The sequence below is a fragment of the Calypte anna genome, chromosome 3 (assembly GCF_003957555.1).
Source record: "Calypte anna isolate BGI_N300 chromosome 3, bCalAnn1_v1.p, whole genome shotgun sequence".
In the NCBI taxonomy this organism is placed as follows: domain Eukaryota; kingdom Metazoa; phylum Chordata; class Aves; order Apodiformes; family Trochilidae; genus Calypte; species Calypte anna.
Window position 1 is genome coordinate 37,454,424 of NC_044246.1, and position 15,699 is coordinate 37,470,122.

The following is a 15,699-nucleotide window of genomic DNA, read 5'->3' on the forward strand; positions in this document are numbered from 1 at the left end:
TGGCTGGCAACAGCAGAGCCTTGAGCTGTGTCAGGCACAGGCCCCTGGCTTAACATGGGGCTGCCCATGAGCTGCACCAGCAGCTGTGGGGAGCTGGTGGCTTCAGCAGAGGCAGCTGCCGGCCAGCTGGCTGTCACTCATGGCTTAAATGCAGATTTATTTGGCATCCTTGGCAAAGGGCAAGAAACAGGGCACATGGGATTGTGCTGACAGCTGCTGTAAGGTTGCAGAGGGAGGCAAGGCAGGACTTCAGGGAGTCTGGGCTATCTCAAGCTCAGCACAAGTTAGCACGGACAGGGCAGCTCTGGGCTGCCCTGGCCAAGGGCTGAGTATTTCCAAGGCTGAAGCCATCTCTCTTCCCTGTGACAAATCTTTCCTAGTGTCCAATTGGACTTAGTTTTGCTGTCACTCACACCCATTGCCTTTTGTCTCATCACCCAGTGCCTCCAGAAGAGCTGGGCTCCCTCTGCAGAGAAAAGCTCAGTGCCCAGATAAGTAAACTCCACTCCCTCAAACCATCTTCTATGGTGAAGGTGGCCCATACCCTTTCTCTGCAACACCCAGCATACCCCAGGGCTCACAGGGATCTTCTGGAGCCACAGACACCACCAGCAAGCAAAGACTTGAGACCAGGTAACGAATACCAATTCATTAAATGCCTCTATTTATTCAGAGAGACCATGTCAAGCCCCGGCCAACTGCAGTATCAGTGCCCTGTGTCCTGCTGCTCTCTGTCCAGCACCCCTCACTGAGGGTCTAGCACCCAAGAAAGCAATTGCCCTCTTCTTGCTGCCAAATTGGGTGCAGTTTTGGCCTTGCTTCGCCACCAGTGCTCTGTCCTCATGAAGACACTCCTTGCATTGCCTACAGCGATGAGACTTGGCTTCCTCATCCTCAAGACATCAACTCGGGATGCTCCCAGCAGTCACAGAATGCTCCCCAAAACACAAGGGACAGTTACAGAACCCACCACTAGCTTGGAGGAGCAGAGCAGCACTTCCACCAGGCTTTGGCTCGAGAAACTGCTCATCCACTTTTTCATCCAAGCTCAAAATACAGGGACTTAGGAGACATCAGGGAAGAGCAAGTGGGTGCCTGTGTGTGCCTGTTCTCTAGCACCCCTTAATGCACTGTCCCCATCACCCCTCCAGTCCCAAGCTCTGTTTAACATTATCAAGCAGCAAATTTCTGTTGGATGAGTCTGTATCTGAGCAGCTCCTGCTCAGAGACTGATGACTGCAACTTCGCAGCAGCCTGCAGGAAATCTTCCATGGTCAGGATCAGTGCAGAGTTTTCAGTATCCAGCCCTGTATGGGAGAACAGGAAAAGGCTGACAGCCAAGTGCAGGGGCAACTAGCAAGATCCAACACCCCCCTCTCAAGTCACCAGAGACTGGAAAGAAAACCTGTGTGTCTCTCCTCTCCCCTGAAGCCAAGCACTGGAGGTGAAGATTGATCACACCCACAAAAACTGCCTGCCTGCCAATAACCCAGAGCTAGCATTGAGACATGGCCCCAAAGCCACTGAGGGTCTTCTTACCAAGCCCAGTTACCCATAGCTATAACTTTCCTCTCTCCCCCTGTGCCTCAACACGTGAGATAGGCAGACTGGATTCCTACCTTCCTCAATCCATTCCACCTTGCGTTTGACAGCACACATCATGGCATCTGAGCACAGGGCATAGATGTCTGCTCCTGTCATCTGAGATGGGCATTTGTCTAAGATGGTGATGAGATTCACAGAAGGATCCAGTTTAAACCTGCCAAGAGAGAAAACTTGTAGGTCTAAAAGTCACAGAAGAAAAAAAAAAAAAAAAGAAATGCAGCAGCCAGTGCGACTGGGCAGGAGGAATCACAGGCCTCTTGTTTAGCCACTTCTGGGTAGTCTTCCTGCTTCCCACCTGCTTCAAACCAAATATATTGGTTTGTTTATTTCAATGCAGTCACTTCTCTTTGAAATACCCCTGCATCCTCTCTCTTGCTAAAGAGGTTCAAAGGCAACTGTGAGTTCCCCCTCAGAGAAATTAAAGTGTTCCACATGCCTGGGAACAGCCTACAGCCAGGGCTGCAGAAGAACATGTTTAATTACAGGCAGCACAAACCACTATAACACCAAACCACCCCATCAGAGCCATGCTGAAGACAGGGTAACTCCTTCTGCACAAGTAGCAACATGGTGCTGGAGGGCATGACTATGACTACCAAGCCACATGGTATGAAAAGATGCTTGCAGCCAGCCCATGCTCTCACCTCTCCTGTTGCCTTATTGTCAAAGGCAACACTTATCAAAGCTATCCATGACAGAAAGTCCCTGCAGAGGCAGATTCACAGCTGCTCACCCAGCTGTCACAGGTGGTATCTCTGCACCTGAACTGCAGGCTTGCTTTTCTCCCTACAGAGATGCTCTCAGGAGCTCAGAGCAGCTGGGGAAGCAGCTAACCCCCCCTGCTTGGTGACACCACACAACCAGTGTTTGGAAATACACAAAGAGAAGAAGCCTAAACTACCCTCAGCATTGCAGGAGGAGAGGCAGTGAGATAAACAAAAGCTGCCTTCACCCTTGGACCTCAAAACAGTAGGCAGCATGCTGGGGAAACTCTTGCAGGAAGCAAATGGGAGCTTCCTGCCATGTTGGCGTGCTGCAGCCTCATCACACTATTAAGATCTGGCTGAGCTCCTTAAGAATTATGTAGGCATGGTGGCTGGAGAATTCCATAAGCCCCTCCACCTGGACTCCAGCTGAGCTGCTCCCATCTTGTAGAAAAAGCAGCCCCAGTTCTGCTTCTGGAAGCTTCCCCATCCTCTACCCCTACCTGCTGGCTGTGGGTCAGTGAGTCAAGGGCTCTCCAGGGCTTAGACACAAAGCCCAGCTGGAGCACATTACCCATCAACTCCAGGAAAGCCATGACCCACTGGAGGGTGGTGGAAGGCTGCTGCAAGAGCACAGGGTCACTCACTTCCTGGTGATGGCATTTAGCACCTGCAGCTGTGACTCCCGGTCTTCGTTTATGCCCACATAGACCAGCTTGTCAAACCTGTCAGCAGAGAGGAGACAGTCAGGAGCATGCCAAGACAAGCCTGTCACTGGTACTCAGCCCTGGAGCACCAGAAACTGAAGGGTGGCCCTGGAGCAACTCCTTTTGCTGCCAAATTCATGGATGGCACCAAACTTGGGGCAGAAGTACTGGAGGGCAGGGCTGCTCTTTAGAGGGACTGGGGTAGGCTGGAGAAATGGGATAACAGGAACTACATGAAGTCCAACAAGAGCAGATACAAACTCCTCCTAGCTGCAGGCATGAGGACAGGCTGTGGGGCAGCGCTGTAGAACAGGTCTTGGAGGACTAATCCCTCTTGCCAGTTTGTTGCCACAGCTTATCCCTTATTGTCCTACAGTGCTGCTGGGGCAATAACCAGAGTGGTGGGGGGTAATGCTGCTACAGCCATAGACACTGGCTTCCTTTTGGCTTCCTATCTTCTCCACAAGCAAGAGTTGGGAGGATTTAGGAACAGTCTATGTGGAGTGACTGTGCTAGGGACACAGTCCATCTCCTCACTGCCTGAAGAGACTTGGTAACTACTCTGGAGCCAAGGCAGGGGTAGGATAAAACATACCTGCCTGGCCGTAGCAGAGCTGGGTCCAGGAGGTCAGGCCTGTTTGTAGCTCCAATGACAAACACCTCTCCAGTAGAATGAAGACCATCAAGCTCAGCCAGGAGCTGTGAGACAACTCTGCAGGGAGCAAGACAGGACACTCACTGTCACCCTCAGCCACCAAATGAAAAGAGGAATAAATGAAGCCACTGGCAGGTCCACATGTTAGTCTTCAGCTCATGTTTCTCTTCCCTGACTCTCCAGATCTCCAGTCTCCTCTGAGCACAGCCAATGAGCCTGAGGGCTCACTGCAAGGAGTGCAAACCCCTGATACTGAGACAGTCCTTCAGACTTGTGCTTGCCTCTGAATCATTCCAGGATGGCTATATGTGCTTATACTTGCTCTCAGACACTGTTGACACTGACCAATTATGGGCAGCCATGCATGGCTGTGGCTCAGGTTCCCCACCTGGATGGGCTGGTTAGGATGTCCTAACTCTTCCCACTATGGGATACTGTCCAGCAGGCTCTGCTGCAAGACTGCCCTGTCAGTCCACGCCAGGGACACCCAAGCAGACAAATGATGCTGCCAACCAGCCCTCAGAGCAGTGAACGTCACATCGGTAGATGTAGTTCTGCAAGCCACGGGGCTTAAACTGGTCTGGCTGCGAAGTGCTTCAGTGCTGCACAGATGTACTGCAACGGGCGTATCTCCACTGGGTTCCGACATCAACTGAGGCAACCAGCGGACACCATACTCAACCCCTTCCAGAGATTTCATGTGTGAAGAAGGGTATCAGAGGCACATGGTGTCGCTGGTAAACTCTGCAAAACCCCTCAGAGATGAAGTCTAAATGGGGACTGTCAGTTCAGCAGAAGAGGCCTGGAGGAAATAAACCTACATCTGGGTATCTCCAAGCTGTATATACTTTGCTTCTACCACAGGCAGCTGAAAGATTTCCCATCACAGGGAAAAAGCAGCTAATAGGAGGAGAGCAAGGCAGGGGTGTGAAGGATGGCCTTGGAAAGGCCAAAGGGAGCAGCTGGAAGAGACTCTGTCTTAACCAAATGTTTGCAAAACAGTCTTGGGCAATCAGGTTATCTGCAGCAATGCAAACAGTAATACTGATGTCCAGAGAGAGGAGACAAGCCACAGAGAAAAGCTGAAAGGAACAGGGAGGGAAAAAGTAGAGAAAGAGAGATGTGATGGACTCTGCCTTGCAGGGCAATCCTTGTGTCCCCCCAGTTGAGGCAGGTAGGTGGCTCTCCCAAGGATGCATGATGTTCACTCACCTGTCCATGACACCCCCTGAATCTCCACTCCACCCACGACTGGGAGCTAGGGAATCCAGTTCATCAAAGAAGATAATGCAGGGAGCAGCTGCCCTGGCTCTGGCAAACACTGGGAAAAGACAGCACAAAGGTGAGGAAGAGCTAGAGGAGCAATCATCAGCAACAGGGTCTGCTACATCACCAGAAGGGAAGAGCTATGGATGGAAACCAGCTGCCTGCTGCCTCACCACCACCAACTGCTCTGCCTCAGGGGCTCAGTGGGAGCAGGCACCTGCAGCACCCAGCATATGGGCCCCAAGGCTCAGCTCTGTCTCTGGGGAGCTGCTGTCCCATCAGGAACACCAGACACACGAATGACATGAGCAGAGAAGGCAGGAGAGGAATCTGCAGCAATGCAGGGAACAAGCTGGCTGTAAGAGCTGAATTCATGCTCTTGCTGGCAGCTGTGGCTGGGAGTTGGGAAGAGGAGTTTAAGCACTACCTCCTTCCCTCCAGCACCACAGAAAATCCCCACCTTCCTTGCAGGAGCAGGATGCATCTGCTCACCGTTACGCACGTTCTCCTCACTCTGTCCAACATACATGTTGATGAGCTCTGGCCCTTTCACACTGTGGGGCAGGGAGAAAAGGGGATCAGTTAGAGCATGCCCATCCAGTGGCATGTGAAAGTCAGTTCCACTGTGTGACAACCCCCCACCTTCACCTAAGGAATGTCATGGCACATGTGGTTGCCACAGCTTTTGCCAGCAAGGTCTTCCCTGTCCCTGGAGGGCCATACAACAGCAGACCAGCGCGGCAAAGACCCAGTGACAGCAGCTCCGGGTGCTCCAGGGGCAATTGGATAGTGTCCAGGATCTCCTTTTTCACTTCCTGGAGTCCACCAACATCCTGCCAGGACACAGAGGGGATCTGCCAAGAGAAGAAGAGCTCCTGTCAGCATTTCTTCCTGAGCCCTGAAAAGGTCTGGGCAGCTCTTGCTCCAGCAGTGTACTAGTCATCAGCCCCTTGTGTAGCAGTTGTGTCTGGCTATGCAGCAAATCAGCCCCACACTGCACCCTGCTGCAGGATCCCCCTGTATCCACATTTCCCCTCTCCTGAGCCTTTGCAATGGGGAAAACACACTGCACTTTTCCTCAGGCAAGCTGCAAAGGCAGCATGCTGCCTTGCCTCCACTGCACCTCTTAACACCTATCAGAAAAATACCATGAGGAAAGTGTCTGCCAGGGTTGCCTGCAGCACATGCAGCAGACACATGCAGCTCTTGAGACACAAGGGTCAGTAAAAATAAGAAAGAAAAAACAAAAAAAGAAAGAAATTATGAGCTACTCATGTTCAAGGGCACCTTGTCCATGGTTGCAAGATGGTACAAAGGCTTCACACTAGAGCAACAAAACCTGGGCTACTAGGAACCTCTGTCATATGAAGGAGGATGTGATGATATCCTGGAAGACACTGTACAGAAAAGCAGCTGCTTTTGGAAGGGGTGGTCCAAGAACAAAGTCCATGGATGCTTACAATAACTAGACAGGGATGAAGTCCAAACATGCAAGGGATCATTGCAAAAAAAGAGCAAACTTAAGAGGGGTGACCCATTCCACTTTGTCATTTTATGTCATGCAAAACCATCTCAGAGGCTGCTGCTGCTCTTCTCACAGCTTTAGAAGTAGCAGGAATGCCACGGGCTGCATGACAGAACTTCCTGAGAGGCAGAGCAGCTCTCCTGGAAACGCACAGTGAAAGCAAAGCCCCAGAATGCTTCCCCCCAGCTGCTGGCTGGGTAGGGAACAGGTGCCAGCACAAATGGGGAGATTAAAAGTAGGCCAGAGCAGAATTCTTTCCCCCCCCCCCAGCCAATTTGGCTCTCCTTCCTTCGATACTTGAGATGATGTTATCTCACGCTACTTCTCCAGCTGTCCAGCAAGTCCACCAGGAAAATCAGGTCAGACAAGATAAGGATTTCCAGAACAAAAATCTTTTAAAGCAAAAGGTCACAGGCCTTCAGTCTTCAGTGCTGATGAATGGAAAAGATGCCCTATCCACTGCATTGCCTTGCTAGAAAAAACTCTACAGACATCAGCATGGGAGCTGCAAAACTGCAGCAAGGCTGTTTTCAGGGGAGAACATTGTAAGTCTAGGATATGCTACAGACACTGCTAGCAACTGGAGGTTTGGAATTAATTGTCTCTAGGAGGCTCAAGCTTTAACTGCAACCAAATGTGTGACTAACCAGAAAATACAAGCAGGGAACTGAAAGTCATGTATTTTAAGTCTGTTAATGGACTTTCTGAGAGGCAGACAATTACTCAGAAATTTATAAAGGATTGTAAAATACAAAAAAAACTAGCTCCCATTCACACAGCTTGCTGCTGAGCATGGTCTGTGGTTATTAATCTTACACCAAACTTGGCAAACATGCCTCAAAGAAGAGCTCATTTCATTCTCTAGTAAATTTATGAATGAGTTAAGTCCTGGAGTAGTTCCTGGATGATGACACTGGATGACGACACCAGCAAGATGTCACCCCTGACAGAGCAGGGCCGCAAGTCGGTGGCTGGCAAAGGTGCCAGAACAACTGCTCCAAGGCCAGCAACTCTTGTCCTGTACTGAGCTCAGTCATTTGCACTCGATGGCATGGAGAAGAGGCTCTAATCACCTCACATGTTCCTAACACTGCCAGAGGCAGAACACACCCCTCCCAAGAAGCTGATTCTGCTGTTTTTCTCTGACAACCTATGTCTCTGTCCCTGAAGAATCTTCAGCTCTCTAAACTGCCCAGCCATCAGAAAAGCCCATGCCACCTCCAGCAGTGTTCAAGACCAAGGATCAAGGATAAAGTTTCTCACATATGAGGGAACTCCCTCATAAGTTTATGCCCCATCCTCTCTGTTCCCATATGCCAGGTGTCTAGGGAGACCTAAGAGAGGCAGCTAGCTTGTGGTTGCCTTTGCCTCTCAAAAGGCTGAGCTGTGCAGATGGCATCCCAATGACAGGAAACAATCAAACCATGTCCAGTTAAGAGTTGAAAAGGTTTCCCTGACCAAGTTCAAAGCCAAGAGGGTGAGAAGCAGATGTGGAGGAAAGCCCGCAGTGGGACTGTTTCCCATCCAAGGCTGGGGGAGTATGTGGAAGAATACAGAAGGACATGTGTGAGAGGTATTTTGAGCCATGCAGCTTTAGAGAACCAAAGTCCCCTCCCCCTCCTCCCTAGCATCCTACCTTTGGGGCTCCCACTGCCTTTGAATGGGTGTTGTGCAGCTGTTCCAGTGCAGCACTAAAATCCTCCTCAAGCACTGGGAACCCAGCAGTGCAAAAATCTCTCTCTGCTTCCTCGTTGAGTCCACCTGGAAAACTGGTGAGGAAAGAGAAGGGAAAGACTCAGGCTCTGTCCTGCTCCTGGCATTATCAGGCTGGCTGCACTTCTGGCCCTCCCCACTTCCTTTGCTACCTCAGGGCCTGGATACGGGTACAAGCAGCTCGGCTGCTGTGGGACAACAAGGCACAGAAATCTCCAAGCACAAAACCCTGTGAATGCAGAAACAAACAACATCAGTTTAGTCCCTGACCAGAGCTCCAGCTAGGCCATAAAGGGTTCTGGGTTGTGTTTTGTTTGGTTTATTGTTTTTTATTTTTTTTTCTATTGGCTCTGTCTTCTACAAGAGCTGAGCATTAGCCAATACCCCTGCAAAAGGTATAATATCCTTGAGCACCAGAAATCTGCAGTTAAAAATTGCATCTGAAGACCAGGGTTGACCACTGAAGAAGCTGAGCTCTCTAAAACTGGTATCACCCCCTTTCTCCACAGCCAGGTAGGGGAGATTGGCCCAGCACTCCTGGCCCTCACATCCCCACATACTGCTGTGGTTTCACTCACTGCAGTCCTGCGGGCCAGCTTGGATAGGCTCACTTCTTTACCCAGAGGCAGACTGGCAGTCAGCATACTCAGCATCAACCTCCTCTCCTCTTCCGAAGGGGCTTCAATTTTCACCTCGTGAAGAAAAGCAGTCTGTATATCTGTAGGAACATCCTTGGGCTTGCAGGTTGTGCCAATCACCAGGACAGGGTGGCTGTTGAGAAAAGTGGGACAGTGCATGACAGTGCAGCTCTATCATCAGCTCTATCATAGAATCAGAGAACAGTTTGGGTTGGAAGGGACCTTTAACTGTCATCTAGCCCAATCCTCCTGCAATTAGCAGAGACACCTTCATCTCCATCAGTTTGCTCAGACCCCATCCAACCTAAGCCTGAATGCTGGAAACTTCCGTCTTATCACCCAAGCCAAGTCACTCCCCAGTGGCTAGCCTTTCCTCTGAGAAACTTGCACATACTGGCCCAGGTGTCTTGCAGCCACTCTCCTCCAGCTTGACCTTGAACTGCTTTGTGAGCTCTGTCTCCAAGTCATGATCCTTCAAGTGACATTTTATTTCTCCACTTGACATCCTCCTCCCTAAACCCTCTCCTCAGCCTCAAGATTCTCCTGGGGCCCGGCTCTCCTTGGGGTTCCCTGGGACCCCTGGCATGCCTCACAGCCAACACGCCAGGTTTGCTCAGCTGAACAATTCAGAAACCAGCTTCAGAAAACAAAGCTTCCTGGTTCCACTCTGCCATTAAGCTGGAAGAACAAGGGCCATCTGAAATAAACAAAGCAAGTTTGGGAGAGACTCCACTGTATTAAAAATAAAACGGGGCATGTCAGCAATCAGCCACCTTGACATAACAGTAACTGCTGACCTAGGAATGGCAGAAGAAATCAATCACCCCAGATGCCCACAGAAAACATGGAAGGTTCATACCTCAGTGCTGGGTCTCTGCTCAGGAGCAGCTGTCTCAGAGTAGCGACAACCCTGGGATCCTCTCCTAGCCTGTCCCGGTCTCTGCCAAGCACCTCAATGTCTTTCAGCAGGAGCACACATGGATGATACTGCTGGGCCTGGGAGAAGGCCATCTGTACTTTCTCCTCCGTGGCTCCACTGGTATCACTGCACAAACTAACACAATCAACCTGCAAGACAAACCACACAACACACAGTTCACAGTGGCAATCTGGAGAGCTGGGGGAACCCAGGGCAATATTCACTTCCACAAAGCTTTTTAGGGACAGTTCACAGCTGAAACGAGAGCTAAGTGGATAGACACACTAAGAGAATATTCAAAATAGACATGTTCAGGACTCTGCCATGGAAAAATAGGCATTTCTTGCTTCTCTGCAGGAAGTGTATTGTCTGGAAGAGATGAGGCCAAGGGACCAGAGAAATCAATACAGTGGATGTCACAGGTCAGCAACCTACGCTACAAGGGTTGGGGGAGCTGTGGAAGAGGCCAAGACAGGGAAAACAAAGTTATCTTGGAGGAACAGTGCAAAGAGCAGAGAGGGAGGATCAGGAGAATGTTGAATCAAGTGTCACACAGGCTCAAAGTGCAAGAGGAAGGTAGAAGATAAGAGGGGAGCACAGGGAGGAAAACCCAGACACTGTTTGCAAAGCAAACACCTGATGAAGTCATCAAAACAGGAGAAGTGACTGAGCCTTGTACAGCAGTTTGCATGCTGATGGAAACGGGCAGTACTGCCTTTGGGTGCTGCAAGATCACACAGGGAGAGCGAAACCATCTCTGCAGTTCCCTGAGCCCCATCCTTGGAAAGTGTTAATTGTAGCAGGGAGAATGCCACAGCCTCAAATGCTGACATAAAAGGTAAGGACCAGGACACAGAGCTCCTGTGCTCCATGTACTACAGAAAAAAACCAAAACAAAACCAGAAACAGGAGTTACAGTTGTGGCAGGCAAATCCAAGTGGAAGCAGTATTGGTATGCAAGTACAGAAGGGCAGAGAAAAAGGATGACAAACAGCTGATCTCTTTGTGTGGAAAAATTACTGTGTCCTGGCAGGAGAGCAGGGAGAATACTCAGAAGAAGGGCAAAGCAGGTGGGATGGTAATGCAAGCATTGCAGTAAGTGAGGAGAGGAGGGAAGTGTGTAAAAGCTGGATAATAAGAATAAGGATAGCAAGTACCTCTGGCTTCAAGATGGTTAACACTTACAAGAAACTTTCTGAAGGTTTACAGAATGGGACTTGCTAGTGCAAAAACTAAATGGATTCTTCTCAAATAGGGAAGTAATTCCAGAGTGTGCTAACTCTCTCCTTCACTCTAACCTGCTAGTGGTCTGTGCTACTTCAAGGATGCTTCTTGTTTCCAGTGACTGCCCTTTCCCTTGCTGTTTGTCCGTTTTGTCTTCCTCAAGCCAGCCCCAACATGTTCTATGCAGTGGCCTCATGTTGTGGCACGGTGTGCCTCATCCACCTCTTCAGCAGGTGGGACACTTCTTTATCTTGGCTGATTCTTTCTTTCTTTCAAAAGGGTAGCCTTGTGTCACAGTTGCAGCAGGGGTGTTGATATGGCTAACTTAAAGAACATTTCTGTAATTCTTTGTATTTCCTGTAAATCCACCAACCAATTAACTGCAGAAGGAATTACCTTGAAGAGGTGGAGGTTGAGGCAGCTACACACAGCTCTGACAGCCATCAGTTTCCCACTGCCACTTGGCCCTGAGAGGAGAATGCAGCCAGCCCCACTCAGCACACTTGTCCTGTAACACAGAGGCAGTTCTCCCAGTGACCAGGGTCCCAGCTCTCCTGTGACTTGCTAGATGGAATTCTAACTCACTGATTATTCAGGTGAGGCCGAAGAATATCACAGAGCTGCTTCACAGTATCTGAAAGTCCAGCAGGAGACAAACTGCTCCAGAACTCATGGTTGTTATAGGCTGGGGCAGATGGGACAGCACTGTTTGTTGAACCCACCTGTGAGGAAGGAAAAATATCGCTCTGTGAAACGCTACCTGAGAAAAGTACCAAGTGACAAAGCCTTTCTTACGATGGCATTTTTCAATGGCAGAAGACGCTAGCCTCCACAAGCACCTTCATCAGATCTGTACACCCTCCCTGCTCTCCACTAACATCTTACCAGATAGAGAGAGGTGTTCTGGGTGTCCACCAGAAAACCCTCAGACTGCTCGCCTTCCACCATACCTACAATCTTCTTCACTTTGAAGTAAAGCTCTGGCCATCTAAGGGAAAAAAAACAATCAATTGAGGCAAGATCTTGAAGGCAGGAACAAAACAGTTGTTGTCATGAAGACAGATGAAAGGCACAGGTAAGCAGAGGTAGTTCTGCCCCCTCTCAGGACTCACATAGACCCTGCTGTGCTGTCTGGCCAGCGACCAACAGGACTGTTAATATTTACAGCTTCTGCTGGTGGCTTCAAGTGCAGCTGTACTAACCTGATTTCATCTAAGAGCTTAAGACATTCTGTCTCCTGCCATTGCTTCCTTCACTACAACTCCACAGAGATTTACCTGCAGCATATAAAACCTTACAGTGCAACGTCCTCTAGGCTGCAGACTAGGACTCACCCAAACACCATGAGTGACTTGCAAAGCATCCTGCCTTGGACACCTCACAGGAAAAGCACTTCTTCCTACATTGATATTTCACTGGGACAGATTAAGGAATCTACAGAGGTTTTCTTCAGGGCCTCCTCCACCCTATTGTAACACTTGCACACCAACACAGTTCTAAGCTCTTTAGCTCCCATGAACTCTGCTGTTTTCTCTGGCTTCCACAAGGCTCATATAGGCCATAAATGGAAGACTGGTGCCTCTTTTGGTCCTTCTTCCCCCTAAGCAATAGTCTAGAAAATACTTATTGTAGTAGTGCTATAAAAGGATTAAATACTAAAATACATAGTGAAGCTGAGCAGCATTAAATGTCACTGGTACATCCTGAATGAACAATTCAAGGCAATTCTTTGCATTGCATGCCTCATGTCACCTGTAGCAGTTCCCTCAGTGACACAGCCGAAGCATTAACATCAGTTCATAAAGCCATTTGGCAGCAGCCAAATCTCACTGCATGCACCCTACTCTGAGGCAAAGGTGACTTTCTCTCATTTAGCACGGAACTGGTGTGAAGCCATATAAGTAAAACCAAGTAAGGCAGAACTAGTGGCCAAATAGAGAGTTATTCTAACCATAGGGACTTATAATTACACTTCTATTGTTTTGTCACACGTTGACAAGCCCAACTCTCACTTTGCTTTCTTCATGTGGCATTGGCTATCCCCAGGTCATCATTGCCTCCTCTTCAGTCTTTTTCTCCAGTTTCTATCTGGTTTTTTTTCCTTTCTTTCCTCCCTATTTGAGTGCACACCAAGGGAGGCTCCCTCTTAGCTGCAGCCCTAATGTTTTGCAACAAAAATATTTCCCTCTTCCCCCTAAAATAAGAGGCAGATAAATTCTAAACTCCAGAGACAGATCAGAATGGAATAAACTGTCCTGCTTCGAGAGAATCTATAGTGGAAAGGAGAAAAATCTTTTGTGGTACCCATGTAATAGAGCCGCAATTTGTTGCCACCTACCTTAGGAATTTGTCTGCATTTAGTTCTAAAAACTCAGCATATCCATATGTTGGAACACATAGGATGTCTCCCTCCTGGACAAGCCTACAAAAAAACAGGCAGTTTCACCAGTGAAAAAGAGTAAATCCTTCTAGTCTCACACCACCTGTGCTTTTACAGAGAAGAATGTAGTTATTCATACAAAATCCTTTCCTGTAAATAAAACTATAAATAGCTCCTTAAAGATTCAGCAGGCACTGAATGTGAGTACGTGTATCCAGACTAAGAGGAACTTTCTGGGAATGGTTCCTAAGATTAATGCCATTAAAGAGCATCTCTTCCAGACAAAGCAGCCTCTTTATCCCTGGAACAGCTGAGTATAATTCCAACAGAAAGCCTCAACAGCCAAAGAAAAGAGGCTACAGGGCAGGACATCCCATTTCCCAATTACTCAACTTCATTAAAGGTGAAATCTGGGGTTCCAGACATGCTCCAGCATGGAGGTTTGCAGGCAGCACTTGAGAAACCTGAGCTGGACGGTAGATCAAAAACTAAGAGACTTGAAGATGGCTTCTGGAGGCCACGAGGTGTGTGCAAGTGAAGCATGCAAGCAGATGTTCTGAAACTACCTGGCATCTGCTCTAAGGTGTCCAATACGCACACGAGCAGCGTTTATCAGATCTGGGTGCCACAAGCAAGAGCCCATCTCATGAGTACAGCCCACGAACAGAAAAGCGTCTCCTCCCCTGCACGCAGCTCAAGCTCACCGGGGTGTTTCGAAGTGCTTGTAGAGGACGTCCCCATAGCCTCCCCGGCTGCTGTAGGCCGGTGAGCAGACGGTCTCTAGGTGCAGCTCCTTGGCAAAGGGGGGCACGGACAGCAGGGACCGGCTGCCCGTCCCATCAGAGGCGCCGGATCTCTCGTAGCGCTGCAGAAGGGAAAGAGGGAACCGTGAGGCACCAGGACCGCCACCTCGGGCCCAGAGGCCTCCGCGCCCCCAGGGAGTGCCTAGCCCCGGCTCACCCGCAGGCGGAGCTGTGTGGCGGCGGCAAGGTCGCAGCCCAAGTTGAAGGCCAGGGCAGGGGACATCAGGGCGGCACCATCGCCCGGGCTGCGGCGGGCGGCCCGCGGGTACTCCCATGGGGGCGGCCGGGCCAGCAGCGCCGCCAGATGCTCGTGGGCCGTCCCCTCGGCAGCCACCCGCACCCACTCCCCCTGGAAGAGCCCCAGCGCCAGCAGCCCGCGCCGGCTCACCCACACCTCCGCCCCGCCACCGCCAGCCCCACCGGCGGGGGCCGCCCGCAGCCGCGGTTCCACCGCCTCTCTCCCCCCGGGCCCGGCGGCAGCGAAGCGGGAGACGAGGGGCGGCGCTGCGGGGCGCCGGCAGGGGGCGCCGGGGGCTGCGGGATCGCGCGGCGGCGGAGGGGCGAGGGCGGTGCGCGTGGCGTTGCCCAGCAACCCCTGGAGCGCCGGCCGCGCCTCCAGCACCAGCGGGCCCGGGCCCGGGCCGGGCCCCGGCAGCGCCTCGCCCCGCCGCACCAGCACCGCGCCGCCCGCCGGCCGCCCCGCCCGACCCACCGCCCCCAGCAGCACCCAGGCCAGCGCCGGCGGCCGGCGCACCGGCCACACAGCCACCCGCCGGCCGGCCGCCAGCCCCAGCCGCCGCAGCAGGGCCCCGCGCAACCACAGCTCCGCGCCCCGCCGCCCGCCCGCCTCCAGCGCCACGGCGCTCAGCAGCACGGCCTGCGCCCCAACGCGCCCTGCCGGCCGCACCGCCAGCACCAGCCCGCCGCCCCGGCCGCGAAGCGCCGCGCACAGCGGGGGCGGCGCCAGCAGCAGCGCGGTGGCCGGCGCCAGCTCCGCCGGCGGGGCATCCAGCGGCCGCAGCACCGCCACCGCCATGGAGCCGGGCCGCCGGGTGCCGAGCGGGGAGGGGCGGAGCGGTCCGGCCCCTTCGCCGTAGGGCCGCGCTGATAGAGAGAGAGCTGCGCGCAGGCGCGGGACGGCCGGGCGGGCCTCCTGACGCTCCGCCGTGGCCGTGGGGCGGCAGCGCAGAGGGGCCCCGTGGGGCCGAGGATGGTGGGGTGGGCACCGAGCGGCTCCGTTACCTCAGCAACGCCTCGGTTCGTCCCGGCTTAGAGCGGCCAGGGCTGCAGCCGCACCTCCAGGCGGTACCTGCTCACCTGGCCCAAGGCTGAGGCCGTCTCACCTCAGGGCCAGGCCTCTGTGAGGCCTCACGCTCTGGCCCAGCCGTCGCCAAGGGCTGGCGGCATGGACACAGAGCGGCAAAGTGGCAACACCCCCTCTCTCCCTGGGCTCCAGCAGCCTGTGGAAGATGATAAAGAGGGGGGAACGGGGCCAAAAGGGCAGGTGAGGCCTTTGGTTCCCTACTCTCGCTGAGCCTTGCATCAGCAGAAGGTGGGGAA

General features: G+C 52.0%; 1 protein-coding gene across 1 annotated transcript; it reads right to left on the minus strand.

Annotated features, from left to right (window-relative positions):
* Window positions 1-634: 634 nt before the first annotated feature.
* PEX6 (peroxisomal biogenesis factor 6) lies at window positions 635-15,175 on the minus strand. The gene is made up of 17 exons (XM_030447958.1): window positions 14,297-15,175; window positions 14,041-14,201; window positions 13,295-13,378; window positions 11,842-11,944; window positions 11,542-11,678; window positions 11,353-11,464; window positions 9,673-9,881; window positions 8,754-8,946; window positions 8,328-8,404; window positions 8,099-8,231; window positions 5,586-5,791; window positions 5,430-5,491; window positions 4,884-4,992; window positions 3,612-3,728; window positions 2,957-3,034; window positions 1,620-1,759; window positions 635-1,307 (listed from the first exon to the last, which is right to left on the minus strand). Exons 1-17 carry the CDS (start codon window positions 15,173-15,175, stop codon window positions 1,174-1,176), a joined length of 2,934 nt encoding a protein of 977 aa, XP_030303818.1. The 3' UTR covers window positions 635-1,173.
* Between the last annotated feature and the right edge of the window lie 524 nt (window positions 15,176-15,699).